We start from the raw sequence: 16,103 nt of genomic DNA, 5'->3' as shown, positions 1-16,103 counted from the left end.
GGGGGGGGGGGGTTAGAAAATCCGAAGATAGTCAAACCGTTCCGTACAGCTAGTAACTTCCTCCGTCCCCTCGGTTTTTCTAGGTTTACGGCCAGAGGCCCGGGCTCTTCTCTCTCATGCGCCTGAATTATCTGGTTATCCGCCCCAGGAACTGAGTGCAGGTAAGGAGCGAAACTTGCGGGGCCAGAATGGGATCGCAGAAGCCAAATGGGAGAGCGCCTTTGCAGCAGCAGCAGCAGCAGCAGGCGCCGTCGCCGCCGCAGCCGCCACCGCCCCCTCCCCAGCTGAGGCCCCCAGCTCCCCGCACTCCTCTGTGGCATGTGCCCCAGGACAGGGGAGGAACTCGAGACTCCTTCGTAGCACCTCTCCCCTCTCCTTAGACTGTGCTAGGGATCCTGGGGCACAGCTGCTGAGGTCCGAGCCCTACTTCTCACATACCCCCGCCTCCTTCGAAGTAGTCTAGGTGAAGTGCTAAGTTTGGAGAAAGTCTGTCTAACTTGGAACTACGGCTGAGTAGAAACTGTTACCACTTCACACTCTTGCCCCAGTCCGTAGCCCTCTTATCCCTCTCCTTCTGGGGCTCTTTTCTCTTCGACCTCCTACCGTGATGTGTGTGTTCGAGGGGGTGGGGGGTGGAGGGGTGGGATAAGAAGAGAGCGGCGCTTTGCCAGGCCTTGTATCTCCCCTAGAACTACGAGCCCTGATTGACAATTTTCCTCTATATACCCTAACTGACCCTCCCCACTTACCTCTAACGCCTGCACTCCCAGCGACTCGATCCCCTGTACCTCCCCGAGAACCAAGTGGAATGACTAAGGCTCTGGGGCTCTCTGCCCCTCTCGGACTCTGGGGCTTGATGCCCGATTCCTACCACCCACTCTCTTCTCAAGACACCTTGTCTTGGAGCCCCTCAAATTCCTGACAGTCAGGGAAGTGGCAAAGAGAGATTGTAGCCCCAGCCAGAGGTCGTATTTTGCTCCACTGGAGGCCTAGCTCCTGGAATTTCGCCCTAGTTTGGGGCTAGGACGCGGTTTGAGAGCTAACTGGAGCTCGGAAAGCTTTAGGCCTTCCCACCCACTCCATACGTACCAGAAGCGTCCTAGACCGCTACGCTGGCCCCCTAACAGCCAAAGTTCCACCTTCTCTCATGCTTCCCAGCCAAGAACCGATTACAAAAGGGCAGTGCGGGCCTTCAGAAGCGGCTTGCGCTGGGGGAGAAGAGTTCCCCCAGAATCTAGGGAGAAAATCTTCCTCGGACTTCTGACCATGTCCCTCACCCAACCAACTGCTTTTCCCTCAATCGCTTTTACTGCCCTTTGAGCTTAGGTCAGCAGCAGCAGAATCCGGAACTGGGCCCAGGGAGAGCAGCTACATTTGGAGTTTGCCAGAATGTCGAGAACTTGTGTCTCTACTGGGGCTCGGGCTAAGAAGTGGTTGGGGGGTGGGGTGGAGGGAAGAGGTTAGGGACCAACCCTTGGTAGAATTTATGAAATCAATCTGAGGAGGTGGTTATCTCCGCCCTCAGGACCCTGGAGAAGAGCTTTTGCTCTTGTGCTAAAGTCTATCTGGGTGTGGACCCAGCGGCTAATTTGAAATACCCCCCCAACCCCCATTCCCTGGGTTCTTGCCTGCTCCCACCCCACCCCTGCCCCTTTAAACAAATTTTTAAAGGAAAGAAACAACAGCCACTCCCTCACAGCCTCAGGCCGAACCTTTCCAGAGCGAATCTTCATTTTTGCAGCCAGAGGCCCAGCTCCCTCACCTCCCCCAATCTGCTTTTCTTCGCTGGTAGTTTTGGTTCGTTGCCCATCGACACCCCGAAGTCCAGGATCTCCCCATACTCACCTTGGTTCTCCCCCACCCCCAGAATTCAAAAGTTCCCCTTTTTTTTCTGAGCTTTTGTCATAGTTTGGAAGCAGAGGAAGAAAATCTAGAAAAGTTTATTAATTAAAGGAAGTAGCATTGCCTGATGAAGCCAGGCCTAGTTTTCAAAGTAGTGAAACTAGCTGCGCAGGCCGACCTGCCCATCACTACAGCCCTCAGACCACCTTTTACTAATTTCCCTAGACCTTGCCCAACCAGCCGGCTTACCCAGTGTCTGGGCAGGGGAACCCTGAAGCTGTTCCAGTTGCTACAAGCTATGGGTTTCCTGTCTTGTGTCCCCAGAGGCCCTGGGCCCACGAACCTATCGGAGCCTCTCCTGACACTTGGGACTTCGCTGTGGGAATCTCCAGCCGGTGACTGGCCCCCTCTGGATCCTTCGGGGCCCCACTACCCGGCTGTTAGCATGATGTCTTACCTCAAACAACCCCCCTACGGCATGAATGGGCTGGGCCTCGCAGGGCCAGCCATGGATCTGCTGCATCCCTCAGTGGGATATCCGGGTGAGCACTGCTGAACCTGACCTACCTGGGCTAAGATTCACTTTCTTTGGGTCTCCACCTCTGCTCCCATTCTAGACCCACCTGTTCTAGCACTAGAGGTCTCGGTGACCTAAGAACCACAGAGTACGCACAGAATTGCTGAGTAGGGTTTATATAATATGCAACTTAAAGCATGCTCTCTGGATCTCCCTAATATCAGGGGATTTCGGTGAAACTTTCCGGTGGTTTCTATTAGCAGCTGGAATGGATGAGCTCTGTATGGGCCACACAGATATGCGATACAAGCAGGAAACCGGGAACATGCACTGTCATGTTAAGTGCTTGATACAAGACAACATACATATAAAATGTTGCACACTGTATGCCAAACCTCTGATACGGCATGTGGATTACTTCTCCAGGGGTGATCTGATTTTATTGATTTACAATTTTCACGCTAAATTGGATAGCTAGGGGAATGAAGAAGGGGTGTCTTTGGTTTAGGTTTTGGAGGGTTGATCTAGAAGCATGAATAGCCAGTATGGAAAGAAGTCGGGGCTGGTTGAGGGAAGGGGATGACTTCCTCCAGTCTTAACTTGTTCTGGACCCTGGGCCCCTTTCTTCTCACTAATTCATTTTGTTTGGGAAGTCGGTGGCTGGGGGAGAGGCTGCCTGAAAAGGACGCTAAATTCTCTAATTCCAATTTGTTTCTTTTCTTGAGTTCTCCACCCCAAAAACAAACAAACAAAAACCTGGGAGCTTCTATCCCTATAGGAGATTCAAGTGTGTGGAGACTAAGTGTACTAATGATTTAAGGCAAAGGGGGAAGCAGAAAGGAGAATTTTAGTTTCTCTTTTTCACATTTTTAATACTTAGAGCAGAGTAAGAGGGCAACGATAAAATACCTTTTGAAACTTTAGCCTTCTAATAGTATATAACACCTCCTCCTGTCCCCACCCACCCATATCCATACAGCGAGAACCAGTTCTCATATATACTGGACTTTGTCACACCTATGGCATTTTTGTCCTAGACCTTGGAAAGAAGAGAATCTGAATCTCCCCTTTTAGGTATCACAGGGGCACTGGCAATAGCTGCTTCCTTTCTCTGAGCCCTTTCCCCACCCACTCTCAACATATAGATAATAACTTCTTCATTTTCGGTCTTTTCTTCCTGCTTCATTATGCCCCCCCCCCCACTAAAAAAAATTCACAAACCAGAGAGTTTCTTCTGCTCTTACTTGAAAGCGCTCTCTCTGTGGTATTCTTATTCTCCCCATCAGCTTGGATTGTCAAGGGCTGAGGTCTAGGTGAGACTAGGGTTTGAAAATACTAACACCCATGCCTCCCTTGTACAGCTACCCCTCGGAAGCAGCGACGAGAACGAACAACCTTCACACGATCACAGCTGGATGTATTGGAGGCGCTTTTTGCCAAGACTCGATACCCAGACATTTTCATGCGGGAGGAGGTGGCCCTTAAGATCAACTTACCTGAGTCCAGAGTCCAGGTTGGAATTTGCTCAACCCAGGATACTGGGACAGAGTGGATAAAAGGACAAGGGGCTTGGGATTGATTACTATGGCCAGTTTCTTCCATGATCTGCTTCAGAGCTCTGTGCAGAGCCAAGGCTGTCTTGGGACAATACACAGATTGGTTTATAGTGGTTTTGGCCTGGCCATGGCTTAGAGTTGTTTTTAATTTCTTTGCAATGAGTGAATGGGGTGGGTAGGAAGGATAAATTTAGGGAAGGATCGGATTATTTGTCCTAGAATTTGGAATTAGAGGTGGGGAAAATGAGGTGGTGTGGATTTGTGTTGTCTCCCCTTAGCTCTGGGCCAGGACCCTGGAGGGAGAAAAATTAAAGGAATTTTCTCAGCAGACTCTTGGCACTGCCTCACTACTTGGTGTTGAAAGCACTTTTTAGGATGGAGGAGAGGGGAAGCTTCTAGAAGCTAAAGTCATTTTTAGGATCCAAGGCTGCCTTTCTATATTCTATATTACCTTCTAACTTTTGTTTTTCCTTTGGGTCCTAAATTTTGCCCCACCTCAGTTCCTGTGATACTGGAACAGGGAAAAATGAAGTTGTATGTAGGACAAAGAACACCCAGAACTGTATTAGATTGCAGAGGAAGATCTAGGTGGGTTTAAGCTTTTGTTTTAATTTGGGTTTGTTTTCCTTCTTTAATCTCACCAAGAATGATCCACTGAAAAAAGGACTCCAAAAACTACACTTATTTTTGTTTTATTCAGATTTCTATTATTGAAACTGGATTAGCCCAGGAAATAACCATGTTTTGAAACTTACCTGGGACTAACAGAAGATTTAGAACTTTGCTGTTTTTTTTTTCTTCCCACTGGTATTAGAAAGAGAAAGGAAATTAGAATTGTATTGCCAGTAGAAGAATGAACTTTTTGACTCCGATGTATGGTGCTCCTAACTTCTAGCAAATGCCTAATGAAATACCACCCAGCTTTTCTTTCTCCTTTTTTCTGGGGTTGATCTTCGTTTGGACTTGTGATCTTGGTCCTTCTGGTTCTTCATTTAGTGACTTCTTCAGGGCCCTAATTCCAATCAACCTCAAAAATTTTACAAAAAACACACATTGGATCCCATGGTCTGCTTATCCACTTACCCACCACTCTATTATTCACTGGTTGTCTTATTTAAAAGTGGTGGACTTTTGAATACATTTAAGAGGGTTCTAAAAATTATCAGGAACTTTGAGAAGCACCTCACACTTTACCCATTACTCTGTGAAATGGGTACAATAAGCATTTAGCAATTGGTGGTAGAGAACAATTAGGAAACAGGCAAGGACTGGGGACTGAAAAAGGTGATTTTGGTGATGGGAAAGAAGCAGGGGATGTTACCTGGGGAAGGGGACTGGTAAGAATGCTCCTGGGTGTGATGAGAGGAAGCTGGAGAATGGATGGGTTGATAAGTGGATAAGAACCAAAGGTGAAATATTTCAAAGGAGATGGGAAAGAAAGGTGAGGAGAGAAAGAGGAAATTGTGCTGAATCCTGGAATCTAACATATTTCTATTATTCATGCTCCTGTTGTTTAGGTATGGTTCAAAAACCGGCGAGCTAAATGCCGACAGCAGCAGCAGAGTGGAAGTGGGGCCAAAAGCCGCCCCACTAAGAAAAAGTCTTCACCTGCTCGTGAGAGCTCAGGCTCAGAAAGCAGCGGCCAGTTCACACCACCTGCCGTGTCTAGTTCTGCCTCATCCTCCAGCTCTGCTTCTAATTCATCTGGAAACCCTGCAGCAGCAGTAGCAGCAGCAGCCCTGGGAGGAAACCCTGCAGCGGTGGCCGCAGCAGCTGCAGCTTCATCCCTGAGCACTCCTGCTGCCTCCTCCATCTGGAGCCCTGCCTCTATCTCCCCAGGCTCAGGTCCCTCCTCCGTCTCTGTTCCAGAGCCTTTGCCAGCACCCAGCAACACATCGTGCATGCAACGCTCTGTGGCTGCAGGAGCGGCTTCAGCTGCAGCTGCTTCCTATCCTATGTCCTATGGTCAAGGTGGTGGCTATAGCCAGGGTTACCCTGCGCCTTCCTCTTCTTACTTTGGTGGTGTGGACTGTAGCTCCTACCTGGCACCGATGCACTCACACCATCACCCTCACCAGCTTAGCCCCATGACCCCTTCATCCATGTCTGGTCATCACCACCACCACCACCCTCACCACCCATTAAGCCAGTCTTCCAGTCACCACCATCACCACCACCATCACCACCATCAAGGTTATGGCAGCACAGGGCTTGCCTTTAACTCCTCGGAATGCCTAGATTACAAGGAGCCTGGGGCCACTGCAGCCTCTTCTACCTGGAAACTCAACTTTAATTCCCCCGATTGTCTGGACTATAAGGACCAGGCCTCTTGGAGGTTCCAAGTCTTATGAGAAAGAGAGAAAGAGAGAGAGAGAGGGAGACTGAGTGAGAGAGAAGACCAGAGAAGAAGAAACCGTAAACTATTTGCCAATTCTACCATCTCCCTTCCAGCCCTGCTGCTGCTGCTGTTTCTCCTCTTTCTTTGACCTCTCCAGAACAATATACTTCATTGTTCCAAAAAGACCCCCATGCTCTTCACTCTGAATCTGTATGCCACCTGCCTCACAGGGATGTTTAAACTTGCAGCTCTTTCGAGAAGGGACACCTGTCTCCACCTCACTCACCTGTTACCTGCTGGGCAGGAATTGCTGTTCCCCCTTATGCTCCTGCTATGCCCCTAAATTTCCCTTCCATTCTTTCTGGTCATGCAACTACACACTCCCAGACTTCTAAGACTTTTGGTCCTGACCCACTGTTTGAACTTAATCAGTTTATTTATTGTCTCTGGACACTGGGATTATTAAGTGGTGCTTCTACAGTACGAAGAGGATTTAGCAGCCGCTGCAGCCAAATGGCACCACCAACGAAAGTGCATAGTGGACACAAACTTTCCTTCAACTGCCCTCTCCTACTCCAGTGCCAGACTGCTGTGGAACTCCTCCCTCTAGTGTACTCCTCTACTCTGCCCAGGCTGTGAATTCGAGATAAAGGCCTGGGAGCCTGGACGTTTGGGGACTAAGTCAGTGGCTGTATCTAGTGGAAGTGGTAAAGCCCCGCCTAGCCCCGCCTCTCCCTCCTCTGACCAGCAGCTCTGGTTTGGGATTCTGCCGCAGCTGAGCGGTGGGAATAGTGTAAATATTCAGGTCCGTTCCGGGGACCACTTATTCTTTTTAGTTACTGTTTATTGAATTGAACCTATCTTGAGTCTTAACACCCAGGAAACAAATCTTAAAGATATATACTGCATATATATAAATCTAAATATAAATATATATATAAAAGGAAAGAAAAAAAAAATCCCTGTTACCTCCCTTCCTCTTCCCCAAATGGTGATGCTTTCAAGTGTCCAGTTATTACAATACTATCTCACCCCCCCCCCTTCTACCCTTTGGTGTATTTATTAAAAAGAGAATCAATGGTCCCAGGGAAGCAGGGTGGGGTGGAGCTTGAGGTCCAGATGGTAAGGGGAAAACTGATCTAAGTTTTAGGAGCTCAGACAGGGTGGAAAGATCGGAGGGGAAGAAAAGGCGAAGGACAGGGGGTTGGATGGGAATACTTCAGCCAAGGCGGGGCTCCCGGTCCTGGGTTAAAGACCAAAAACTAAAAACCAAACCAAAAAAAAAAAAAAGAAGAAGAAGAAACCCGACAAGGAAAAAGAAAGACCAGAACTAAAACCTCAGTTCCAATTCATCTCTCTCTCTTTTAGAAAACTGTTTTGTCTAGTGAGTTTTAGTGCACCTTCATTTCTACAAAAATCTACCCCAGAGCACTCGGCGTCTGTGTTATCAATTATGGTCTTGGCCGCTTGTCCCACAGCAGGAAAAGAAAATTGTAAATTTGATTTGTCTGACGTGAAAACCACAAATTACCTGTTGAAATGTAAGGCAGTTTCCCTCCCCTCCCTTTTATCTACATTATTCCCCAATAATAAAATTCAAACTAATGAAGCACTTCTCAGTGTTGCTCTTCTCTGGACTCCCATTTCTCAAGGGCAAGCAATCCTCTTCCAGTTTGCCAGAAAGGGTGGAGGAGGGAGGAAATGGGGAGTCCTTCGCCCTGGAACCAGCTTTTTCTTTTTTTAAATAGCTCTCATCTATCTGGTCCTCAACGGACTTCACAATTCCAAGCAGGACTGCAGAACACCGTGGTAGAGCTCTCCCAACCTTTATCCCCTGTTTTCAAAATAAAGCAAAGACCAGTAATCAGAACTCCCGAAGTCGGTCCTTTTGCTTTGGAGCCAATAGCCTACCTTAGACTTCTCCACCTAATTGTATTCAAAAGAAAGGAAAGGAAAGGGGATTGGAATTGGAAGATGGAAAAACGAACCTCCCTTTATGAGAGAGAGAGAGAGAGAGAGAGAGAGAGAGAGAGAGAGAGAGAGAGAGAGAAACAAAAAAACACGTTTTTAACTTTGGCAGCGGAAAACCTTTTTACTTCGCTATCCAAAAGGCTTCGCTGAATATGGGGCCGAGATAGGCCGTTCCTTCCAATTAGGGGTTCTTCTAAATCCCCAAAGCCCAACAAGGGCAAAGGAGTTGGGACTAAAAGAAATGATTTTTGTTGAAGTTTAAAAGTGGATTGTATGCCCGTGCCTAGGTTTTGTTTCACTTTAAAACAATAGGAACACCAACTAAGGCCAGGCTATCTGATCACAACGATTTCCAATTCACTTGGTCCCTGAATATGTGATATGATATATGAATATATGATAGAGGGTCATAGTAAACTTCAGCGCCCCAGTTTACTAAGTGGGAAAGCAGGAACCACAATACTTCTCTTACCTTCATTGGGACGAGAGGGACATAGGGGCCACTGCTCCCTGCAAACAATACACACTACAAACCAAAGTTACCCACGCCTGGTAAAACTTGTCTACAGGTCAGTTTCTCTGGGGTGTGCAGGCAAGGAGAAAAATTCACAATGAAAGGCGGTGAAGTTGTGGCGCTTGTTAGAAGAGCGGAAAGAAAACGAAGTTTGCTGCGAAATGACCAACTTTTCCTATTCTTTATTTCTGTGAGAAAGCTCAAGAACGCCGCGTGTTGCCAGGTTTAGAGGAAAGTTTCCCCTCCCCCCAAGGGCCTTGTGGCCTAGAGAATTAGCCTGGCTTTCTTGTCCTCGCAGACCTAATCTTCCAAACCATAATATCTTTGCTCCAGTCTTTTGCAGATCCGGGTCGGGTCCTGCGAACACAGTCCAATCTCCGCAAGTTAATTACTGATTACGTGAGAACATCTTACCAGTTTTTCATCTTTAAACAAACCAGACCTCTCGGCTCCGATAGGCAGAGCCCCAGAAAGGCGGGGGCGGGGGGAGGGGGAGGTCACGGCCGGCTCACCTTCTTTCTTGGCTTTTAGCCCTTTCTTTTCCTGCCCATCCAACCCATCCCACCAGCAAAGCCAGGCTGTGACAATCCAGAGCGCTAGCTCGGAGTCCCCCAGAAAACTCACGGGAGACCAAGCAACTACAGCATCGGCGGCAGAAGTGGCTGCGGAAGGAGGCGGAGACCGTGGCAGTAACAGCTGCAGCAACACCTACGGCAGCTGCAGCAACACCTAAAGCACCCGCAGCACCTACAGCTCCCCCCATCCCGAACCCCCCCCCCCAGCTGGCGAAAGCATTTCCACCCTCAGGCCAAGCCTTGGGCTCCGCCCCCCAGGATTTCCTCCTGGGAGTTCCCGGGACACAGACTTAAGTGTGGAGAGACACGCACGGAGACACAAGTTGGAAAACCATGTCCCGGTTATCTCCAGACACGCGGGGTGCCAGGGCACTTGCCTCAGAGGAGCCCGGGAAGGTTTCATGACCATCTGCGAGAAACTCCTGCCTGCACCTGGAAGACCTAAGGGGAAGTTCCCTCAGGACTTGGTGCCTCGATGTGGCCCGGTTAGCCCAGATCTAGTTATCTGAACACTAATAATGCTAGCGTCCCGCGGCCGCCAGTAGCCCGGGACCGCGGGAGGAGACCGATCCCCCATTCCTGCCTCTCTTCTTCGGCCCTTTGGGCCCTAACGTCCACCCTCTGCCACTGCACGGTTCTTGTGGGGGCTGGTTGGCCAGAGGGGAACTTCCCACCGTCTGTAGACCCCCAGATCTCCTGGCTTCGCTCCACATTCTCGACGCCTCCGCCTGCTTCCTCCTTTGGGGCTCACTCTCGTGATGAAATCCCTCAGGAGCCTGGTGCCAGTCAACAGGCCTGAAGGAGGGGGCTGCAGAGCGGAGCTTTAAATCAGGGATGCTCAAAGCTCCCCCCTCACCCCCCCCCCCCATGGAGACCCGGGGGGGAGGGGGATGAAAGAATTTGACTTGACCATTGTGAGGTGCCTCCTCGGGGATGGTCTAGGAATGAGGTATCCAAGTCTCCTGAAGCCCCTCAGTCTGTGTGCCTAGCCTGGGTGGGGTGTTGGTGGTACAACTGGCTCTGGGGGTAAGGGCGGAGCCCGCTAGCGCTAGCGACCCTGACCACCTAGTCAGCCCTGAGGTGACGGGGGCGGGGGGTAGCCGCTGTGCCGGAAGGGATAGCACCAGGATAACAAACAGGTACAACTACAGCGGGCTTTCCCCACAGCAAGGAAGGAGGCCCCACAGTGCCCGGGGCTGGCGAGGCCTGGGGCCACACCGAATACAGCACGTGCTTTTCCCTTGCTCCAAAGCCCCTGCCGAAAAAGCTACTGGGGTTCCTCCCCAGTCCCCCGGTCGTCGAGTCCAGGCCCCTGTACTCCCATCCTAGTATGGCTTGGGTCTGCATGGGCGAAGGGAAGAAGATCCAACTGCTTCATGGGTACCGCGAGCCCGAGAGGGCGAGGAAGACCCCCTATAGGTGCGCTCCAAAGAAAACGTTGTGCGCACCAGGCTAGAGGGAATGTGACCAAGGGCACCGGGCGCGCTGCCCGCGCATAGTCATTGGGCTGGGAAAGGGTGGTAGGAGACAACCCCTCCCCCTCCCCTATCCCCTTCTTCAACCTGATACCAGGCTTCTGGCCCTAGCGAGCACGCGCAGGCCGACCAAAGCAAGAGAGCGACCCCGGGAGTTTTTACCACAGATTGGCTGCAGTGGGGAAGTAGGGACTAGTTGTGGGTGCAGATTCTGCTCCAAAGTAGTATGCTTGTGTAACGGGTTGAGCGTTTTACACACCCATCTCAGCAGGGAGAGGTATGTATTCTCCGGTCCCGGTTCAACCCAGGCGGCACTTCCAGATACGTGGAATTCCCTGGCTTTGAACTCACAACGAAATCTTCCCGTAGCCGGCATCGAACTCATCACCAGGGCTCACCGAGTCACGCGAAAAAGAAGAATGTTTTTTAAAGGCATTAAATAAAATGCTTAGGATTACCAAGAAGATCAATTATGCTGAAATAGTCATCAAAATTAAAAAAAAAAAATTTCACAGCACCCACCCAGCTTAAGAACTCTTGATTTAGGAAAACTGGTTGACTAAGGATAGAATTTGAGGCACTTCACAACTGAGAGGGGTTCGTTTTTTATATCTAATGAAATCTGACTTTTAAAAAATGTTAAAGATAACCTTTGGAGTAAAGTAATTGACACCTCCACAATAGCATAGCAGTTCTTCAAATAGTAAGGTACTTTTACAATTCATAAAACATCTTGCTTTTACAATTTATGAAAATAAAAGAATTATTGCTCACTCTCTAAAACTGAGTTAATTTTGGAGATTTCTTTAATCACTGACAGGAATTAATTTTAATTGCAGAGATAAAGAATTAATGAAAGTAATAAATGTATCCATTGCACATAAGTTTATAACATTACAAGACAAAAATAATGTCTAAATCAGTTGTAAATACAACTTTGCAATACTTAAAATATCTTTGTTTTTAATTAACAACTGCACAGAAGTTCTGTGTGTCCTACGGTCTCACATTTACACCTGGTGAGAAACTGTGAACAAGAAATTCTAAACAGTTTGGGTTTCAGACAAAATAGGTTCACATTTAAGAAAGAACTGTCAAAAATAAACAGCAACAATCAAAAATCAAACAAAACAATAAAAAGTAGAATGAATTGATGAAACAATACATATAGTTAATCTGACAGAAGCAAATCACCTAACCATCTTATATGAGAATCTTTTCAGTTAAGTATATAGATTTAGAAAATGTTTACTTGTAAATTAAATTTTGTTTATTTTGATAATGTCAAGAAGAAGCTGTTGAGTAGATAAAAAAAATATAAAACTATGTCTGTTAGGGGGAAAGTACACCTTACTTTGATATGATATTAATTAATGACTCTATAAAAGTAAGTTCAATTTTACATAAAACATGTGTGAGAGGCAGTCACCTGAAAAGTTGAAATAGAAAAGTCAGAAATATTTATTCTCCAAACCAGTAATTCAAATGCCTTGCTGTGATGAGTTCTGCAGCTGAAACTGCTTTTTAACCATTAATATTTCAACAAGATTTTTAGAGGAGAAAATAAAACTAGAAGTTATTAATTTTTGCAGATATAATGTATAATCCTCTTATTCATGCAGACAAATATGTAAACACACCGAATTTTCTAGTACTCTTTATATAGAAGTATGTAAATGTTTTAAAAAGATATTTTAGACTTTGTTCCTCCTAAGCATAGAATTAACCAATCAAATGGAAATTGGAATTTTGATAATCAGTTGTAAACTATAAAAATGTGGACATTGTAAATCTGTGGTTAATTTTTTTTAAACTTTGTTACCTAAAACAGTTTGGGGAGAGGTGGGAGTACACATTAAAAATCAAATTACTGAAGATTACAACATCTCTTTTTAGAGGTTACTGAGAATTGAAGTCTTGAGAAAAATTTTTAAATGGAATTTTTCAAGTGCAGTTTTGATTCTTGGAGGTGTCTCCACCATCTCTAAAAGAAACCAATCAATAGCATTCATTAAGTGCCTACTATGTTCTTGTCACTGTGTTAGGTGCTGAGGATTTCAAAATAGCTCAAGGAGCTTACTTTTTAATTTTGTGTATAGAAGTATACAAAACACATATAAAGGTAACATTAGAGAAGTCACTGGCAGTTGGGGACCCAGAAAAGACCTCATGCAGAAGATGGTGGTTGATCTGCATCTTGAAAAACAAACGACAAAGAGATTCCAAGAAGCGGAAGGTGAGGTGGCAGAATCAGGGCAGAACATCCCAAGGATGGGAGACAGCCAGTTCAAAGGCTTCAAATTATCTCAATTCATAGAGGGAAGATGGAGTGTATTGTATGAGGAATAGCAGGCCAGGATGGTTGGACCATAGAGTACTTGTACCAGCCCTCAGCACTGTGTAGGCACTGGATAAACATATATTGAAATGAATAGAATTCAGAACTGAAAAGGTAGGATGAAGTCAGGTTATGAACAATATTGACATCATCATAATAAATAATTGACATTTATAAATTCATTTAAAGTGTGGGGTGAGTTTTGAATATATTATCTTAATTTGATCCTCACATCAATAGTGTGAGCAAAAGCTACAGACAGCATGCCCATTTTACAGATCAGGTTGCAGTAGCAGCAAGCACCCCAAGCGTCCTCAGGGTTTGCAGCTACCACAGGTTCTTGGATCTGCTTTGTTAAAGGAAAGCAACTCAAAATGGGTTAACAAGCTTACTTTAATCAGTCAGACATATATCGTTTACCTTGTTCAGGGGAAAAAGGTCAGCACCCCGAACTTCAAAGCATACAGGCAGAATTATCAAGACAGAAACATCAAGTAGACAGATTTCCAAACTGTCCAACCATTACATCCATACCCAGTCAACATCTGGGTTTCCACATTCTGGGTTTTTCAAAGCCGGGGGACTCTCAACAACGGCTTCCCAGAATTCAGATCAAATCACAGAACACTTCTCAAAGTGAGTCCCAAAACAAAGCTACACATCAGGGCTTATATAGCCTTCTCCTGGCTCAGAGAATGTAACAACCTTATTGACCCACTGGCCAATCAAAAAGTATCTACTGAAAAACAAGCCTCCCTCCCCAGGCTTCTGCTGCACTTTAGCCTAGGGGCAGGGAAGATCTTTAAAATTTACATTCGCATTACAGTTGCTGTGGCTCAAAAAGGTCAAATGATTTTCCTAGGATCATATAGTTACTAAGAGTTGGAGGAGAGATTCTAATCAAATTTAATTGAGATCTCAAGTCCAAAGATCCATCCATTATACCATACTGTATATTCTTTGTTCTTTGCTACCTGTTTATAGTATGTCTCTCTCCCTAACTTTGAAGATAGTGAATGTTGAATAATAGTTAGGATCCAGAAAGAGCTCCAAAGGCTAGAACATTTAGTCAAATCAAATAGTAGAAAGAAATTTATTAGGAATAAGTTTCAAATCCTATACCTGCATTCAAAAGAAAAATATCACAAGCTATAAATAGGGTAAGCACAGCTAGATAACAGATCATCTGAAAAATAAAAAGATCTAGAGGGAATGATAGTTCAAGCAATTGGGAGGATGAGATGTCTTGACCATCCCGCATACAGAGAGTATAATTAGAAGTGAATGGGGATAGGATGCTCATAAAACAGCATTCTTACACAACAGGTTCATTCATACTCAAGGCACCTTTGATAGGTTTGTTCTAGCTCTGTAATTAAAACCTCTTAGAGTTATTCTGCTTGGTGGAAGTGTTCAATGAACAACTAGGCCAGCATTCGTTAGGTATGTTATAGTAAGGCTTCTTGTTTCATTTGGACTAGATGGCCTTTGTGTTCAATTAATCAATAAGCATCTATTATTTTTTTTTGGAGGGGCAATTGGGTTTAAGTGACTTGCCCAAGGTCACTGGTTAGTTTTTGTGTTAAGTGTCTGAGGCCAGATTTTAACCCAGGTCCTCCTGACTCCAGGGTTGGTACTCTATTCACCTGGCTGCCCCATCAACAAGCAGTTATTATCTACTATGTATCCCCTAATACATTCCCCTATTAGAATGTGAGTTCTTTGGTAGCAGGGATGGTTTTTGCCTTTTTTTAAAAAATCCTATAGTGATTAATAAATGCTTGTTGACTGACCAATTGACTGACTGACTTTCCATCACAGTGCTAGACACTGGGAATATGAGAACAAAAATGAATAGTCCCATTCTTCAAAGAGTTTACATACTATTGAGGGAGAAAACATGTTGATACCATTAAATCCATGGGATCTGGTAAGGTCACCAAATGAGAGGATATAGTGAGAAAAGAGAAGGGTCTTTGGGATATATGAACAGTTTGGGCCATTATATTAATGCTAAATCAGCAAAAGAGACAGAGAAGGAATGATCAGATAGGAGAACCAGGAGATTCAGTGCCTTGAAAATGCAAGGAGGACTCAGTATCAAATCCTGTAGAGATGCTGAGAAAGGATAAAAATTGAAAAAAGACTATCAGAGTTTGCAATTAAGAGATCATTAATTGAATACACATACACACACACACTGCTGTGAATATTTTCATGTATAAGAAACCTTTCTGTCTTTAACCACCTTTGAGTATATGCTTAGTTGTGGAAATTCTTTCAAATCTGAGATTCTGAGTCAGCAATCTGTGCCATATGGCAACCTGAAAAGTTAGTGTAATGAATTAAGCAAGGTGACATTTCTACCAGAATGTGGAAATTAAGATCGGTACTCAATGCTGTGGTCAGATCACATGTAAGTCTTGTGCTTTGCCCTGAGTGCCACATTTTATTTAGAATATTGGTAATCTGGAGAAAGTGTATTTAGAAAAGGGCAATCAGAAGGAGGAAAATCTAAGTGACATGCCATAAAAAACACAGGTTGAAGGAGCTAGAAATGTTTACCTTAGAGAAGAAGAAACAGTGAAGGGGGAGGGGAGAAGTGATGACTATCTTTAAGGATTTGAAAGACACTTTCCTGGAAGAGAGATTAAACTTGTTCTTTTTGTGCCCCAGAGGAAAAAACTGAGAGCAATTTAGTTGTGATGTAAAGGGGGGGAGGAGAGACTAAACAATAAGAACTGTGCAAAAGTGTAATGGTTGTCCATTTTCTAGAGGTCTCTCATCAAGTAAAGGCTGAGTGACCACATGTTGAAGATATTGTAAAGGGGATAGGTTTCCAGGTATGGGTTGGACTAAATAGCTCCTAAGCTTTATCTCAATGCTGAGATTCTATGAGTAGGTGTAATGTAAGACCTTTCAAAGTTGTTTTAATGATCATTTAAAAAATATACTTCAGTTTATAGTTTTAAAATTC

At 45.5% G+C, this 16,103-nt stretch overlaps 1 protein-coding gene across 2 annotated transcripts in view; it reads left to right on the top strand.

The window, feature by feature from the left end:
- Nucleotides 1-7,864, top strand: part of OTX1 (orthodenticle homeobox 1) — an 8,222-nt gene extending 358 nt beyond the window's left edge. Inside the window, exons 2-5 of one of the 2 annotated variants that reach the window (XM_069069002.1) lie at nucleotides 84-161; nucleotides 2,167-2,384; nucleotides 3,721-3,872; nucleotides 5,433-7,864. In XM_069069002.1, the coding sequence (XP_068925103.1) occupies nucleotides 2,288-2,384; nucleotides 3,721-3,872; nucleotides 5,433-6,266 (1,083 nt within the window). In that variant the 5' untranslated portion in view covers nucleotides 84-161; nucleotides 2,167-2,287 and the 3' untranslated portion in view covers nucleotides 6,267-7,864. The remainder of the gene's footprint in view (nucleotides 1-83; nucleotides 162-2,166; nucleotides 2,385-3,720; nucleotides 3,873-5,432) is intronic. The other variant, XM_069069003.1, reaches the window with a different exon arrangement.
- Nucleotides 7,865-16,103: the final 8,239 nt, after the last annotated feature.

The sequence above is a fragment of the Petaurus breviceps genome, unplaced genomic scaffold (genome assembly GCF_028583685.1).
Source record: "Petaurus breviceps papuanus isolate PSGF00001 unplaced genomic scaffold, PetGlider_PUasm1.0 90775, whole genome shotgun sequence".
NCBI classification, from domain to species: domain Eukaryota; kingdom Metazoa; phylum Chordata; class Mammalia; order Diprotodontia; family Petauridae; genus Petaurus; species Petaurus breviceps.
The sequence above is the reverse complement of the archived record's forward strand: the minus strand, read 5'-3'. Positions and strand labels throughout refer to the sequence as shown.